Raw genomic sequence first — 18,255 nt, 5'->3', positions numbered from 1 at the left:
GAGAGACACATGCCGCAGCTCTTCTTCAGCTTCCTTGGGACTTTGTCATAACCACAACACGGTGTCCTCTTGGCTTGGTCGCTACTGTCTGTTTTTCAAACAGCTGTTTGGATCAGGGCCGCCGTGCGTAAAACATGTCAGCCGCACCCGGACATCCTCCAGGTCTGTCGGCTCGTAAAACACAGCGCGCCTCTTCATGTTGCGACATTGATGCTGCAGATGAAGTGGGAGGAAACAAACAGCTCTCACACACTTTTCTTATTCATTAGAGAAGTTGACGTCTCACCAGCGCAGAACACAAAGGTGAGTTTACCTTTTACTGTTTTGGTGCAAAGATAAAAATGCTTTTACATTAATGCGCAGTTCAGAGACAAGAAGCTGCTGATTGGGTTGCTTCCCAACATTTTGTCATTACATTACATTAGTTTTACATTTAGCTGATGCTTTTGTCCAAAGTGACTTAATAAGTGAGGATACAACTCCGAAAAGCGAGATTCCTGCAAGTACATCAGCTTCAAATAGATGAAATCATGTAAGTGCAGAACAATTTCAAATAAACCAACCGATGCTACATACAGCTTTTTATTAACCCACCACTGTACATGCCTGCTTGATTTCTTTCCTGTCGCAGAAGATTTACTTATTGCTCATTTAAAAACCTTTTTCTTTAAATGTCTATTTCACCCTGAGACCCCCCCCCCCCCAGAGTTAAACACTGTTTCCTCCAGTTTGGTTCTGACAGTGATGTTGCTCTATTTATATCAACTCAACCGACTGGTTTGCTCGGTTTCTCTGACGCCTTTAGGAAACCTGGAATTCAAAAAGCTTAAACATTCCTGTAACATGATCTTAAGGGCGCACTGCACTCCTCCTAAAAACAACTTTATCCTTTTTCAACTTTTGACTTATGCAGAATGGCCAATGTTATATTATTTAACTATTGGATCATTATTATAAATGTATTAAACAGTTCAGTTATTCAGTAGTTCTTTAATCACTACTGATGTCCCGATTCGAGTTTAATCTGATGCTTATATTTACTTAAAAATGAATTATGTGACACACTGAAATAACAGCTGATGCACCTTATTTGCCACAAGCTACTTGATCCAAATATCTGTCTCTTTAGCTGCTAAATGCTCCACTAAGTTTACCAGTTAGCTTCAAACTGTGTCTGTCTGCTGTTTGCTGCTGCAGGTCGTGTGCAGTGGGGTTTTACAGCTTGTCCGCCTGCTGCTGCTAGAAACTGAGACACGAGGGCGATAGCGAAGTTTGTGACCCGTAAAACCAAAATAATCGGCTGAAAGAAGCAAAAGCTGAGTTGAGCTGCAATGACCTTTGATCCATTAACAAAGAAATATTAATTTGGTGCAATGTGCTAATGTGTGAAGTTGACTTTGGTTTGTATTTGTTAGATTTATTAGTGTGTTTGGACCATTCTGATATTGGACAGCAGGTGGAAGTGAAACGAGGACGTGTTCCCCTTTTGTGTGTCACAAAGGTGGTTCATTGCAACATCTGAGCTCACTTTTGAAACCATCCACATTCTAAACTGGCTTCCCACACATCTCAAAACATCTTCATTAATTGTAGATAATGTAGTAAAAAGCAGTGCTCTTTGTAGTAATGATAGAAACAACATGAATACTTATTACATTTAAAAGAGTAGGTCTTTGTCAATAACATTAAAGGTGTTTATTAGTAATTAAATCCAAGCTTCTTGGGTGCCATGTTAGTTAGTTCCACCATGACACCCCTACTAAAAAACAACTAAACACAACACAGCTGAACTTGATGTTAATAGCGTCCATTTTGCTGGTATTTGGCCAAAAACTTCAATTAAAATCTTGACCTGAAAACTTAGGGAGTTTCGGGATCTGTCAAGATATTTCTATCTGAACCAAAAAATGTAACCTGCTGGTGGCGCTAGAGGAAAAGTCATAGCATCACCAAAGTCCGTAAGATTCCTCATCTTGGAACCACAAACCTTTGTACCAAATGTTGTTCCAATCCATCAAGTAGATGCTGAGATACTTCACTGGAAAGTTTAACATTTGACCTGCTGGTGGCGCTATAGGAAAAAGTTATTAGGAATCATCATCATGGAAGAATGTACAAAGATAAGATTAGAGTCCAGCCCTGCATACCTATTTTTTTACACCTGAAAAGCTAAATCAATCTGATTGGCTTCATGCTCCGAAGCCAATGTTGATTAAAGGTGAGTTGTGTTTTGTATTTGTGGAGTGTGTGTCTTTCTATTGTAGGTGTGTTGCTTGAAAGATGCTATTTTATAACGTCGTGCCTATAGACAAATAAAACCTTCCGGCTCCAGCTACAAAATAATTAATTAACAATGCTATCTTACACCTATCCATGCTAGTTAGCTACTATTGGCCTTCTGAATGCCTCCTAATTAGCATTTAGCTATTTATTTGATTTAATCCCAGTTCCTTATTCCTCTCAGGTCAGTTGGCTAACATTTAGCAGCAGAGTTATACCTCCGAATGTCCGTGCATAAACTGTTAGCTAACTGTGAATGCTAACAAAATACATTCGTTAAAATTACAACCTTTGCCAGCAGTTAAGAAAACCAGTTCAAATTCTAACATAACCAAATATATAATGTCATGTTTCAGTTTTTAAAGTGAAACTTTAAACTAAGCTATTTATTATAAACTCAATATTAGCAGCTCACCACACAACACAAGCTACAAGCTAAGCAGTGTAGGCTACTGTATATAGCCTAGCCATATTTGTTTCTAAACTATGACTGTTTGAGCATAAAAATAGATGGTTTTAAGAATTTTACTTTTGGTGCAATTGTATTGTAGGTTATTAGGCAGAGTAACAGGGACACTGTGTCTTTACAGATACATTGTTGTTGAGGTTTCTTTAGCCAGACTAGCATCATAGCGCTATGGAGAGTCGGTCCACCCCATTGGTCCAGAAGGAAATATCTCAACAACTATAGGAAGGATTGTCAAACAATTTTGGGAAGACATTCATGTTCCCCAGCCGTATACGGCCCGCGAGACCATCTGATCTGGTTCCTCGAGGTAATTCATCAACACACGCAAAAGAATCCACTAGAAAAAAAACTACAAAATCTAGACAGCAATAGAATAAAAAGAGTGACTGGCCAAGGTCAGGGTCCTTGAACACAACACGAGCAGGACGTGTCATCACGTGGTCACGTCATGTCAAACTTCAATATTAAACGAGAGTTGTTGGCATCAGTGAACGCAGCGTGGCGAGAGTAAAACAGAGAAAGGTGGATGCGGAATGTCTTCACTTTCCAGGAGAAATGTACGAACGATTATTCCTTTGTGGAAGTAAAAGGCCAGTGTGCCGAGTTTGTGCGGACGCGCTTGCAGTGATGAAAAATAATCTTGAGTGTCATTACTACACGAAACATCAACACTGCACGAGCTGAGAGGACGAGTGCGTTTGGATAAAGTTAACGCTCTTCGGTGGAGTTTGGCCCAACAAGCAGCTCTCTGCAGAGCGGAACATACACACATGGAGAGATAGAGAGGTAGACCACCACACCAAGAACACACTGTTCCACCACTGCTGTGCAGTTATCACTGCCATGTGCAATACTCACTTTATTTATATCAACCACTTGGTACTTATATTATGTTTTATTCTATTTAATTATTGTGTACTGCCTTTTTACTTCATATGTTCTTCTGCTGTGACGAGATACATTTCCCCGTTGTGGGACTAATAAAGGATTTCTGATTTCTGTAAAAAATACAAGGCTAAAAATGTTGATCTGCAGAGGTTATGAGTTCAATAATTAATACGGCCCTCGAAGGATGTTGTAAAAAATAAAATGTCCCTTGATAGGAAAAAGGTTCCCCCCCCCCCTGGATTGGACGATATGTTTTCTGATTTGAGTGAACTGATTCATTTCTTTTGTCCAGATGAGCGCCGCAAAGAAGGGCAAGAAGGACACAGAAAAGAGGTCCAAAAGTAGTCTCGACACTTCGACTCCACACATGGACGGCGTCCCTGCAGACACGCTCAGTAAGGTACATGTCACCTGTGGAGGAAAAACCTTTGTTGTTGTTGTTGTTGTTGTTGTTGTTGTTGTTGTTGTTTGCTTAAATTCTGCCAACCACCGTGTAGACGAGCCACCGTCAGTATTAGATTTGACACTAAAACATTTACTAGTCAAATGCTGGTAAAATGCAAATGGTTGGTAGATTTGCATCACCCAGCTGCAAAAAATAAGATGGTAATCTATTGAGAGGCTGTTTAAGTTTGAATATTTATTAGCCATTTTGAAAAAAAGCACCCTGAAACCACATATGAAGACATTAGCCTATTTCATGCAAACCAAGTGAAAACAAAGAGCACAACTTTCCGTAGTGTCTACTGGCTGCTAAAGTGAGTGCATCAGTGTGATTGTGTAAAATCGTGTAACTCACTATAAGCAGCCTGTTTTGGGAAGTCTGTGCTGCTGCTGCTGCTGCTGGGAAGATTCTCAGATTACGAAATCACAGAGTTTATATTAGTCTGATTCATGCAGAAAGAATCAGTCACAGGATCATTCAGTGACAGATGATGACTAATGACTAATGAATGAGTTCAGCTTTATGATCACAAGTTCAAGCTCAATTTGAAAACTTCAAGAGCACAGATGTCAAACCCAACACTATTTCTAGAAAACACAATATATCCATTTATATTTATATATTATTTATTTATTTATATGTATATAAATTGATATATTGTGCAGAAATAAATAAAATAAATATATATATATATATATATATATATATATATATATATATATAAATACATATATTTATAAATATTATATATATATATACAGTATATATATATTTATTTATTTTGATAATACTTGTAACAGAGTTTTTTGGCACTATGGTCTCTCTACTTTTACTTAAGTAAAAGATTTGACTTGTGGTTTGTTGTTAATGTGCATGTTTGCTCTGTGTTTGTACTGTATGTTGCAGGCGAGCCAAAGCCTATTATAGAGTATACCTCCAAACCATCAGGGTCATGATGAAGGAAGGAAATCAGTCACACTGTCACTGAGGTAAAAAAATAAGCATCAAGCATGCAGAGACATGAGACAAAGAAAAAAACATAATGAGAGAAGGAACAAATAGTTCAATGCCAGCGAAATGATGCCTGAACAGGCCCATGGAAAGTTACTGCAGAAGAAGAAGAAGAGACAAAGAGAGGAGTGGTGTACAATAGTTTGTACACTAACTGTATGGGGGCTAAATTGCGGATAAACAAAAATGAAAGCACATGCTGTATTCGAACAATGTATTTGCTAGTTAGAGCAAATTACAAATTACAAATTTCGATGGCAAATAATAATTTATCTATAAACTGCATACGTGCAAGTAGAAAGCTTGACGTGTAGCAACAACTAAGAGGAGCTGGGTTTAGCAAATTGCTGAAATTGGACAACTGAGATGTTTCTGTTTCCCCGTGAGTCACTGCCAACATTGAAACCGAAAGATCCTCCTCACACAAACTCTGCCCTTTATTACAATGTTCTCATGGATAGCAATCAGATGATTGTTGGAACTTGTCTGAGGTATTTCAGACACTTACAGTAAAGAACATGTGAGGAAACCGACTGCCAAGAGAAATAGATAGACTGTTGTTGAAACTAGCTCTGTTTATGATGCGGTCCGAGCCTCCATGTTGAAACCTGGATGTACAGAAACACACAACTGATCCTGCCCAGACACATTTCACAAATTCAGCCACACAAGTTTTTTTTGGGTGTGTCTGTATTCAGGAGGTTGTTGGATAAAGGAGGGTTTAGTTTTCTTTATTTGAGCACACAGATACAAACAAAGTGCTAACTTACAATAGCTGCGACCACGTACACGTTTGCAACCTCGCGTTCATTCATTCACACAAACACTCGACCTTTAGCTGCTGAAGAGTTTCAGTGCTGCAGAGTTTCAAGTTCAAGGTTGACTATTCAGAAAGGAAATTAACTTTGTTGAGACAATAGGCAGTCCATAGACGCCGTACAGGAAGCTGCACGTAATTAAATGTTAGTCTTAAACCTAAGATGTCATTTAGCTTGTGTTTGGTCCTTGATGGGCGGTTGCAACATAGTTGTGAAAGAAGAAGCTCTGTAGGTGTGATCACAGCCACACTGTGATATAGCTGCAGTTTGTTACTTCACAGCCCAGTGCAGGTTTTATAATGTGTGCCGTGTTTCTCCAGCTTTAAAGTAAACGGAAAACAGGAAGAGAAATGTGGATTGTTGCTGGCATCTCCAGAGGATCATAAATATGTCGTACCAATCTCTTCCTGCAGAACATTTCATTTAACAGAATGTCTTTTCATTGTTTTGTTTTTTATTTCTACTAAAAAACATATGAAAAGCTTAGAAAATATGTTTTATTGCAGATTAAACCACCCAAAAATACAGCTGAAATTATTATCAAAAACATGATTTGTTGCTTTTTCTTTTAATAAGTGTAATGTTTTAGTAATAACGTTGAGGTTTGGACAAAACAAACATTATGAAGGTGCCACTTTGTGACTAATTGATATTACTCAGTGGGACTTACACTTCACGAGGATTATTATTTATCATTATCTATTATAACGTCCATGAATCCACTTCAAAATCATAGAAGAAAGACGCTTCAGAACCTGCCTGAGAATTATCATGTTTTTAATTTGTTTTCAGTATCAAAGTAATCCAGTGATGGTTGTCTTTACATCAAAGGGAACACTGCAAACAGGAAGTTCTAATAGTTAATTCGGCTTACTTTTAATGCTGCTAATTTACCTAAATTTACACAATATAGGCAAACAAACTGAGGTTTCAATGCACAAGCTGACACTCTCTGTCGTCATATTGGTTCCCAAACAGGCCTATATGTTTTGACTGCTCATTAAGTGCACATTACCTAACTGATGAATATTTAGTACACATTCATTGACCTTTCACCTGTCAACCAATCCCTGTAGACGTCCTCCACAGCTTCAAGGTCTGAGCTCAGCAGCTCTTTGTTTTTAAGGAACTGGTTGTTTGATTAGATCATTATCAGCTTTGTTATTTAAGTCGTCACAGATTCCTTGAATACCGTGCGCTGCGTTATAACTGGAAGGACAACATTGGTCACATTTCTTGGATATCACTCGTGCATAGCTGTGATCTGAAGTGTTTCTTTGTGTGTGTATTGTAACTTTACAGGGCTTATGTTGGGTTCATTATGATAATTATACCTGAGCCCAACCCTGACATAACCGCTCCTGTGTGTGAATGTGTGTGAATGTGTGAAAATGGGTGGGTGGTAGACTAAAATAAGATCTATATATATACAGTCCATTTACCATTCAACAAATCCCCTTATTCCACTTCAAACTCTGTTTTACAGAACGGTTGTCAGTGAAGCGGTAGATGCTGCAGATTTTAAGGATATGCTGCCATCTTGTGGATAAATTATAAGAACTTCACTTTTAATCTTTTGTTTTATTTTTAATTTTGCAGTTTTATTTGCCTCATATTAGTCCTGAAAGATAATATTATTAATATTATTTATTAACTGTTTGGATTTTCTTTATGTGGACAATCTGCGACAAAAACATATAACAATATTAATATTTATCGGCCAATGCTTTGTTTATATTGTGGTATTTAAAAAATAATAATAATAATTTTATTTAACAAATTAAACTAAATTTTTAATATGTTTTTTGGATCATGAAATATTAATAATATATATATATATATATATATATGTGTATGAAAAACAAAAAGGGGTTGTTACTGACGTGCATCCAGTTTGTACAAACACATATAAATCAAGTTAATGTTATATATAATATGTCTAGCGTCTCTCTCTCTGCAGGTGCAGAAGTACCTGGAGTGTTTCCACCTGTCTCTGGTGAAGCTGCAGGAGGTTTCCGCTCGGCTGAGGAAGGATCTGGTTCGAGGTTTGGGGAAACACAGTCACTCCAAGGCGCCTGTCAAGATGCTGCCCACCTTCGTCAGGGCCACGCCGGACGGGACCGGTACGTTTATGTTTTAGACATCATTTTGGGATTTCTCCTTTGCTAGATTGATTTAAATGTCCAACCCGCTTCCTTCCTCCCGGCAGAGAAAGGTGACTACCTGGCGTTGGATCTCGGTGGAACAAACTTCCGAGTGCTTCACGTCCGTGTGGTGGAGGAGGAGCAGAAAGTGCTGAAGATGGACAGTCAGATCTGCGCCATCTCGAAGGAAATTATGCAGGGGACTGGGGAACAGGTGAGTCAAATGCAGCATTAAAAAAATAATAGTAAAAAGCAGAAAAAACTGTTGAAGAATCAAGAAATAAAATACAATTTAAAGAATGTTTTGAAAAAAATCACGTATTGTACTTAAGTACTTTACTTTTCCATGTTCTTTTCTTTATTGGCATCTTTATTTATTAACTGTAGTTACATTGCAGTTTCAGATTAATAAAACGTATTGTATTTTACTTTGTATACTGATCATCATTGGCACAAAAATGTGTAGGTTATGTTGCTTGTGTGTGCCATGAGCAGCATTTAGGTAAATATAATAATAATTATATATAATAATTATATATTAATAATAGAATAAATATATAATATATTATTATAATATTATATACGTATATATATATATACTATATATATATATATAATATATATATACTTATCTATTCCTATATATATATATATATATATGTGTGTATATATTTATAAAATATTTAAATATTATTATACTATATAAATATTTATATATAATATACTGTATATATTTATTATGTTCTTTGTTATATCTCCTATCTATCTAAATAGTATAAATAAATATATTATATAATATCTTTTATTAATATATCTCTCTTTATCTCTCTCCTGTCTCTCTCATATCTATATATCTCTATCTTATACTCTCTCCCTTCTCCTCTCTCCCGTGTTCTCTCTCCTCTCTCTCTCTCTTCTCTCTCTTATTCATATATTACATAAGGTGTCAAAGTTTAAAATATCTGTCTGTCTCTGTCCAGTTGTTCGACCACATCGCCGCCTGCCTCAATGATTTCCTCGTCTCCCAGAATCTGAAGGGACAAACTCTTCCTCTGGGATTCACCTTCTCCTTCCCCTGCGAGCAGAAAGAAATCGACAAGGTCACACACACGCACACACGCACACGCACACGCACAGAGATACAGATTTAGATAAGGATAGTAAAATCTCCTTGCATGAGGCTCAATGTGCTTATTTATTTAAAACATTTCAGTTTGTTGTATTAAATGTCCATATGAAACGTTCCCTCTACACAGAGCATCCTGATCCGCTGGACCAAAGGCTTCAACTGCTCCGGAGTTGTGGGCAAAGACGTGGTGCTGTTACTGAAAGAGGCCATTAACAGGAGAGGGGTCAGTCTCACATGGGGGTTATTTAAAGATGTAGAATAATCTGAAAATGACTTCATCTTTTTCTTCATAAGTCCAGTTAAAAACACAAAGAACAGAACAAATCTTGGGAGTTTGGATCCACTTAAACCGACGAGAAGTCCAGAAATAGTTAAGATGATGCATCGAACTTAAACAGCAAAGTAGCATGCAGCCCAGCCTGCGTTTATTTCCCAGAATGCACCTCTAAAATCATTCATTTGTGCTGTAAAGGGGCGACATGTGGTCATTGATCCTTTTGCATGTTTTTGACGTGATATTTCTGGACGTACATGAAGCTGTTTGTTTGTTTGTTGTCTCTGATTTACAGCGACGTGACATTCTGTTGGTCTGTGTAGGAAGGTTATATAGTGTACACATTATAAATGCCCGGCAGCACCAGCGCTGCGACCTGCACCAGGAGACACTACGAGAGGTCAGACAGCAACACGGACGCCCTCATACTGACAATATAAATACATCTTTTACACTACAAGTAAAGTATGTAAGAGAAACGTGCACTAAGCGTCCTGTCACTGTGTGTCTCAGGCTGATGCTTCCTTATGAAGAGCATCTCATAGAAGGAGGACAAGAATTCAAAATCCCAGAATCCCCCTTGCCTCCGAAGCCCAGAGGGATCCGAGGAAGGAAACCGCTTCAGAGAGGCAGAAAACCAGGACCCAAGTCCAAGGACACGAAGATGATGAGCGCTGCGGCTCCTTCTCGTACTGTAAGTGTACACGGCGTGAACAATAATACGTTTTATATATATATCATGCAGTGATATGCTGCCTTATGCTCATTCACACTAAGACATTATACTTTATGAGTCTGGATAAGTTAAACGATCTAAAATGTCTGAATGTTCCTTTAAAAATGACTCCAGATATTGAAAATCTGCCTCAATAAAACCTGCAGATTTATGTAAACGTACTACACCGTATATATTAAACTATACAGGAACATTAAAGTGCATTCAGGTGTCTTCCAGTATCCTGCTAAAATACTGCTTTTATTGAATAAATTAAACATTGACACCAATAAAAAAGATTTAATAAAGATCCACCCAGAAGTTAAAGTCCAATAACACTGGGGAGGATTGTTTGCAATATCTCAGCCATCAAAAGAACTTCCTGCTAAAGTTTGTGCTTTACTGTCCGAAGAACAATTACTTCTTAAAGTCTGAAACTGTGAGGAATATATCACACGCATTACTCAAGCAGTGAGTCTCCACTCAGGAGGATTCATAGTGGGAAGATCCTTCGTGAACACGGCCCCAGATATAGAAAGCAGAGCAAGAGTTTCTTCTCGATGTAGCGCTTTTAATGGCCGGTGAACTCGACGTGTACGAAGCAATAACATGTGCAGAATACACGATTTTAAAAACGTCACACAAGACGTTAACAAATCTTCTTCTCCGAGCAGATTGTGACCCCGAACGGCACCGTGGTGGTGAAGCGAGGCAGAGGCCGGCCGCCGGGCACACGCAACAAGGCCACGCTGATCGCTCAGGCCAAGCTGATGGCTCAACAGCAGGCGAAGGTCAAAACGGCCGCCGAGTCTCCGCTGCTGAGTCCTCTGCTTTCAGTCGCAGGTGGAGGTGCACCAACCGCCAGCTGCACACACAGGGTGAGAAGATGTAGAACATCGTCATCCTTGTGCTTTAAGATAATATGAAATCATCTGTTGTCATCTTTTAAAAGACTTCAAAATGCATTTCAACAAACACAGTCCCTGACCTCCTTCTTCTTCTATCCTCTTTTTTTCTGCAGACAATCCAGCCGGCTATCCTCACTGTCAACATGCCCCTCACCCCGGACCTCTCCCCCATGTCCGCCCCCTTCCTCCCCTTCCAGCTCAAACCAAAGGAGCTGAAGTCGGACAGAGGGGAGTCTGTGGCTCCGCCTCCAGGTGTGCTCCTCTCCACGCTGCCTCGCCACTTTGTTGGAGGATCTCTGGGCGGCTTCAGCCCCATCAACGGCGTCTGTCCTCTGGATGTTTTCAGGAACCGCATCAGCCTCCAGAGAGGCCCAGAGAGCCCGGCCCTGACGCCTCAGGACCCGACCCAGCACCATCCAACAATCTACACCCTACAGCCCAAAAGTGGAATCCCGGATACACCTCATCCCAGCGGGGACCAGCTTCAGCCTCAGCCCCACCTGCTCCACCAGCAACACAACCGCTGCTCGGGGTGCACCGTGGACGAGGCAGGCCAGAGAGGAGGCAGTCGGGACGCCAGGAACCGGCCTCCTCTGCCTCCTCTCCGGGTTCTGCCTTTGAACCTGGACTGCAGCGTTCAGGTGTGCCAGCTGATGAGGACTCGTCTGGGCTCGTCTCAGTTCCAGACCTTCACCCGACGACTGTCTGAGGCTCTGTCCCAGGACCTGAGCACCAAGCCCCCCTGCTCTCCCATCACCCCGCCCCCCGAGCAGGCGCTGCCTCTCAACCTCAGCAAACGCTTCATGGCTAAGAGACCCAGCACAGAGGGGCCGGAGTCGAGTCTGGCAGCGTTCAACGGGAACGCCGATCAACCGCCATCCAAGAGACCCAGACTCGGCTGCACGGAGCAGGCCGACAACTTCAGTCTGGGAGGCCGGTCCAGCTCTGGAGGCAGCGGAGGAGAAGGAGAGCAGGATGTGGAGATGAAGAACCAGGAGGAACCCGCAGACCTGAGCTCCCCCAGCAGGATCAGGGCCTTCCTGCTCGGGCTGCCACCCTTCCAGGTGAAGTTTGAGGACGATCTGAACGGGACGAGGTTTGGGAAATTTCTTCCTCCAGGATCTATGGCTGAAACCCAGAGGACCGAGACAGAGACAGGAGAGGGAGGAGTGGCGGTAAAGAAAGAGCAGGAGGTGGGTGAACTAGAGCGGTGTGAAACTGAGAGAAGCAACAAACTACAGAAGTCGGAGCAGGAGGAGAAGGATCCCACTCTCCTCTCTGCTCCGGCTCCAGCAGAGCTGAAGAGAGCGGGGCCCTCAAACACGCACTGTTTCTAGCATTACGCCCTCTGTTGATCTTTAGCTTTTTGTGCTCAGAAAACTGTCGGATAAATCGGGCATTTGTCTGTTTTGGGAAGTGGAAAGTGGGATCCACCGTGGATTTTTGGACGCTGGATGCTTCGGTGGTTAATCCGGCTCAGGGGTAAAAGCCTGAATACGCGGAGCAGGGATGTTTCTTTGCTTCACATTTGAGAACATTTGAACTCGCAACTTCTCGTTGTTTCCCCATTACGTCTCCTTGTTGTCGTTTTCGTTCTGTTTCCCGATCACGTCGTTGGTTGAACTTCGCAGAGGGATGACGACACTGACACTCATGACAATCACAAATCAGTTTCTCTTCCTTTCTCTGTGGATTTCTGTCTCTTTGTGGTAAAAAAGAAACAGAGGAGTGAGACTGTGACTCTTTAACAAACACTGCCATAACCCTCCATAACACTATTAACTCCACTATTTAATGTTACGGTGAAGCATTAAATAATTACGTAAAATAAATCAATTCTATCTATCGGTGATGCTATGCATCGAGCCGTCATAAATACGCATCTAGAGTGTACTGTAGTTTGGTAGTTTCATTTTTAAATTGTACTCTACTTCTGTAGAGAGATAGTTATTTTCTGATAAAGTGTCTGGATGTTATCTGGAGCTCCTCAGTCTTCACATTATAGCTCGTTAAGTGAAGCATTTCTATAGTCCTGCTCGTTAGCTGAAGTTATATAAACCTTTCTTACACATATGTGCCTTAATGGCCTGCGATCTGTTTCATCGCCGGCTTCAAATACATTCAGTTAAAGAGATACCTTGATGTTCATCTGTTTAGTTTCTTCACTCCTCAGAAGGGCTGGGTGCGAGTGTAGACGTGACACCGTTTAGATTCTGTTACTAGTGTTCGACGCCAGCTCTCACGACTACTCTGTGCAGCTGACGCATTTCATGCCGCACTTCGGTTCGATACCCAGCCCTGCTGTTTGCATTGTACAGACCACCGTGGCGCTCGCGGTGGCGCCGTCTTCTCGCCTTCATCACTGCAACTGTTCGACCAATGAGAAATCGGCAAAGGAGGAAGAATTGTTTGTAGAGATCAAACGTTAACATGTAGCCCAAGCATTCACACTACCTCAGGTTTTTCTTTTTGTTTTTTACATTTACACCTGCTTTATCTGTTTCAGGGGGGCTGGAGCCTTTCCCATCATGCATTTGGGTAGATGACAGGGTTAGATGCAAGTCCATAAACACAGACAGACTTAAGCCAGTTTTCTCTTAACTCTCTCCAGAGTTTCCGTTTCTCGCATGTAGCACACGTCCGTGTCAGAAGCTTTCTCACTGACTGGAAACACTCCGTTTGGTTCAGTGGCGGCGTCTTGCAAGAGCGTGCAGGAAGCACGATATGACGCAGATTACGCCGCAGAATGTTTGATAACTTCAGGGTTGCAGTGCACATGTGAACGGGGCTTTAGATCTTCCTCTCGGTGTTAAAGAATAATTCTGGTGATATTGTTATAGAAAGAAAATGGCACCAGAATGATCCTTTAACCTGCCGTCTGTATCTGGACACTCTGGGATTACTAATCTCCCGTTAATCCTGTTCAATCTGTACAAGAAAGGAAGTTTAAATACGACGAGTTAGCGTTTATCGGGGGTTATGTCCCAGAATAAATGTTACTTCCTGGATCCAAGAAATAGTCGGACGCAAAACCTCAAACTGTTGTAATCTGCGAGCGTTTGTATTCTGTTACTGTTGGACAGGCGAGATGTTTCCAGACTTTGTGCTAAGCTAAGCTAGCTTCATCTTTAGGGTGCAGACATGAGAGCTCATTTAAATCTCAGCAAGAAGGGAAATAAGTTTCCCAAAATGTCAAACTGTTGCTTTAAGAATGCAGCCGAACTGTACAGATGTCCTTTAGTCCCGACTGAGATCTGAAGACTGTTAAAGTTCCCTGAAGATATCCGGATACAGATCGCATGTTGTGAGGAAATCAAACCAAAGAATATGTTGCCGTTATCCACTTTCAAACCGCTCCGCCCGGCTTCTTCCTCTTCTTCGTCTAAAGTGCCAACACAAAACAGCGACTCCATATTGTGACGTCAAGGTATCCCTTTAATCGCAGCCTTTTCCTTGGACTTTCAGATTTGCACACCTACTGTACCCACATGCTCAATTTGTTTCCCCATATTTATACTTGCCATCGTTTTTATTATTTTAGTAGTGGAATCAACCACGACACCGAAATTAACTGGTGCTGTTTATTCTTAGTTATGTAGCCACATCGTTGCTGTTTTTTTTTTTATTCATAAAGCTGCAAATTCTTTTTCATCTCAGTAAGTCAGACTTCAGTCTCAAACGGCTTCTTCTTCCTGCTTTGGTTAAAAACACGTTTCTTCTGATTTTATTTGACCGTTGGCTTTGTGTGAGACAGATACGAATTGTTTGTGAATGAATGCATGAGTAGAGAAATGTATACTCAGTAGATTATAGCTGCGCAGATGCACCAAAGCACATGTTACTCCACCAGAAATCACCTCCAAGACCTTTCTAGAACGTTCGCCATGTTGAAGTCAGAGTTGTCGTTAGTATGTCAGGATATTATTATTTTACTACTCTTACACGAGGATTATTTCTTGAAAACAATCAATGCAGTACGATTTGATATCTCACAATAGGTCTGATAATCTGAGGAATGATGTATATTGTGTGTCTGTAGACCTTTTATTTATTAAGGCGAGGGGTTCGTGAGCGTCGCACTGCAGTTCTCCGTGTGCGTCGAAGGAAAACGTTTGTGCGACTAAAGATAAAAGTGTCGATGGGGTGAGAAGTCGCGAGGTGGCGGTGAGACCACATTACTAAAGCACCACCAGCGAAGAAGAATGACGGCAGTTTCACTTTCACACGTTCACGCGGTTGCTGAACATAATAAAAGTGACGGATAAGAGACGGAGTTCCGAGCTACACCGACACTAACCGGACCAAACGATGCGCGTAACGTCGCGCTATAACGGTGATATTAAAACATATATAATACTACTACGTGAATATGTTTGCGTCGCGTCTCTACAGCTTCGAGTGGCATCGGCACTTTTACCTTCAGACGACACTTTATACAAAGTTCAAGTGTGATACTCGCACTGGGAGGTTCCCAGTCAAACCACCGCTCCTCAACGTTTTGTTGCCTTTTTTCGTTTCTGCATGTTAATTTCTATATTAATGACAACATGACTCCAACGCCTGGTGTTGAATAGTTCTTCTTCTTCTGTGGTTTATTCAAGCTTTAGTTTGTAAAGGTTTATTTAGGTATAATTTCTTTATTTTTCTTTTCTCCTTTTTGATAAAGTTAAAGATTTAAATGTTTACATTTTGTTATGCATGTTCAAACAGATTTGTTATATCCAGTGTTTTGCACACTACTTCAGCATCAGTCTTGAACAGCACTGCTCATAAAGTACTTACAAATGAAGTGCCTGATACTTAAAAGTAAAAAAAAAAGAATTGGAGTTGATATTCGTAAGCAAATGAAAGTTACGTTTGCTCATTAGCCTTCATGCCATTGACTTGAACAACGGCTCCCGTTGTCTTGCTCGGCTCCGCGGCGTCCGTCGGAGCGAACTGGACCTACAGGACACCAAGAGGCCGTCAGATTCATCCGGTGAGCAACATTCATGAAGATAAATGATCAACTTAAAGGTGCTACATGTGACATTTTAACATCTGTGAGTTGTTACAACACAGGAAGAGGGCGCCGTCTGTTTCTACAGCAAACAAGCAGACAGTAGAAGAAGAGTAACTTCGTAGCGCTTTGTGAACTGAACTGTGAAATGTCTAAGGGTGCGACAAACAATAATTTTTCATTATCGATTTGAATGTGCAAATAATCTTTCTTGATGAAGTCTATAAAATGTCCTTCACGCCTTTAAATCCGTGTTTCTTTCCTGAGCGGCGTTCTAAAGCTTCAGGTCAAGAAGGAACAGATTTCGACACTCCAGACAAGTGAATTTGACATTACAAAAGATTTAAATCTTCATTATTGATGAATTGATTTGCTGTTTAGTCAATAAGACGTGTGTTCAAAGTGACGTCTTTAAATGTTTGTATTGTCCAGCCAACAGACCAAAACCCAAAGATATTCAGTTTACTCTCGTATAGTTGAAAAAAGTCCTGCAAATTTCCACATTTGAAGCTGGAACCAGCAATGTTTTTACATTTTTGTGTAAAAAATGTCAATCGATTAATGATCTAATCGCTAGAAATGAGGTTGAATACGACAGAATCTGTCAGCCAATCGAGTTCCTGGTGGTTTTTTACGACTTTGAGGCGACGGTAGGAGCTAGAAGTAGAGGCAGCAGAGGGGATTATGGGAAATGTAGTCCGAATTTGGAGAACCACCAGCAGTAAAAGTGTTTTTCCATCATGTAAAAGTGATATATTGATGTTAGAAATGCTGCATGTGGCACCTTTTTATAAACTGTTGGATGTTAAGTACCAATGAATGTCTCAGTCACCTGTGATCTCATTTTTATCACTTGACAACATTTCTTTTCATGCTTTTTGTTTTGTTTTTTCCTCGTTGAAACAAAAGATCAACTTTACAAACAGAAGTCGTGTTCTTTTCTTTACAAACTGTTGAACTTTTGAAGAGAACCGACGCTTTCTGGTATAATCACATTGTCACCTGCCCGTGTGGCGTTTGACTCGACCTTTGGATGATTGCAGATCTGCAGCACAAGCTCCAGTTCCATTTTTTGTTTTGTTTCTATAAGCGGTAAACGGCTGGCAGTGTCAGGTACCATTCCATTTTAACACTGTATATTTATAATAAAAGTAATCTGTTAATGAAACCTGAGTGGGGTTTTCTTGTGCTTCTATCTTTCTGATTCATATCTGCTCTTTTACATAATGGATGAACAACATTTACTGTATTTTGCATGATGTGTATTGATGGCAGGATTAGATTTTCAGAATAAAATGTTTTTTAAAAGTCGTTATTTTAAAATAAAACTCTTTTTATGACAAAAGTTGGAATATTAAGAGGATAAACTCTTGATTTCTAAAAGAAAAGATTGGTTTTTAAGAGAAGTTGACTTTAATTTGGTATTTTATGAAAGTTAGGATTTAAAAAGTTGTATATTTGGGAGAATAAATGTATTTCTAAAGAAGTTGTAATTAAGATTTAAGTCAAAATATCAGATTGAAGTGGTAATTATTTAGGACTAATATAGTATAAGTTGTAAATCCTTTTAATTTAAGTTGTAATGTTACAAGATTAAAGTTTTAACTTTGAGATTTAATTATGCAAGACCATTTGTAATATTCTGTAAATAAGTTTTACATTTAAAAGTAATAATTTTATGAGAAAAGTTATGTTTTGACAATATAATTGTCATTTTAACAGTAATCCAAAAAAGTTTTAGTTGTAAAAGAAAAGTCCTAATTTTGACAGAGTAAAATTACAAGAATTAAGTTATAATATATAAAAGTCTATTTATTTTAAGAGAAGCTGTAATATTCTTCCCAATGTCTTTAGACTTTCCCAGAATGTGATTTCTCTCTTGAAATATGATTTTATTTTTTAGATTCTGCCCAAATATTACCTGATAAATCCTTAAAACACGAGCTCATCTTTTAAAAACCGGATCAGAAATTAATAATATATTTTAATATCCATAATATCTTCAACTATGAACTTCTTGTATATAATTTAAGGATAAAATGCTTCTTTTTTTATAACTGTGATTCCTCACACTGAACACTAGAGGGCGGCAGAGATCTGACAACATTTATCACTGCAGCACCAAATATTAAGAAGATCGAGTCTTAATTCGAAAAGAAAAAGTATTATAAAAGA

At 39.8% G+C, this 18,255-nt stretch overlaps 2 protein-coding genes across 3 annotated transcripts; both read left to right on the top strand.

Annotated features, from left to right (window-relative positions):
• The first annotated feature begins 83 nt into the window (after nt 1–83).
• LOC115018876 (hexokinase-2-like) lies at nt 84–9,816 on the top strand. Of its 2 annotated transcripts, none has more exons than XM_029448122.1 (6): nt 84–303; nt 3,930–4,037; nt 7,872–8,034; nt 8,121–8,269; nt 9,036–9,155; nt 9,312–9,816. In XM_029448122.1, exons 1-6 carry the CDS (start codon nt 211–213, stop codon nt 9,444–9,446), a joined length of 768 nt encoding a protein of 255 aa, XP_029303982.1. In that variant the 5' UTR covers nt 84–210; the 3' UTR covers nt 9,447–9,816. The 2 variants fall into 2 exon arrangements, with proteins under 2 accessions (XP_029303982.1, XP_029303983.1); XM_029448123.1 differs by lacking the exon at nt 84–303 and adding an exon at nt 3,361–3,535.
• Nucleotides 9,809–17,248, top strand: LOC115018800 (uncharacterized). Its single transcript, XM_029448016.1, has 4 exons — nt 9,809–9,858; nt 9,972–10,152; nt 10,848–11,051; nt 11,195–17,248. The coding sequence occupies exons 1-4, from the start codon at nt 9,809–9,811 to the stop codon at nt 12,416–12,418; spliced, it is 1,659 nt and encodes a 552-aa protein (XP_029303876.1). The 3' UTR covers nt 12,419–17,248.
• Nucleotides 17,249–18,255: the final 1,007 nt, after the last annotated feature.

This window comes from Cottoperca gobio, chromosome 14, assembly GCF_900634415.1.
Source record: "Cottoperca gobio chromosome 14, fCotGob3.1, whole genome shotgun sequence".
Taxonomy (NCBI): domain Eukaryota; kingdom Metazoa; phylum Chordata; class Actinopteri; order Perciformes; family Bovichtidae; genus Cottoperca; species Cottoperca gobio.
Note: the sequence above shows the minus strand (reverse complement) of the source record. Positions and strands in the feature narration are given on the sequence as shown.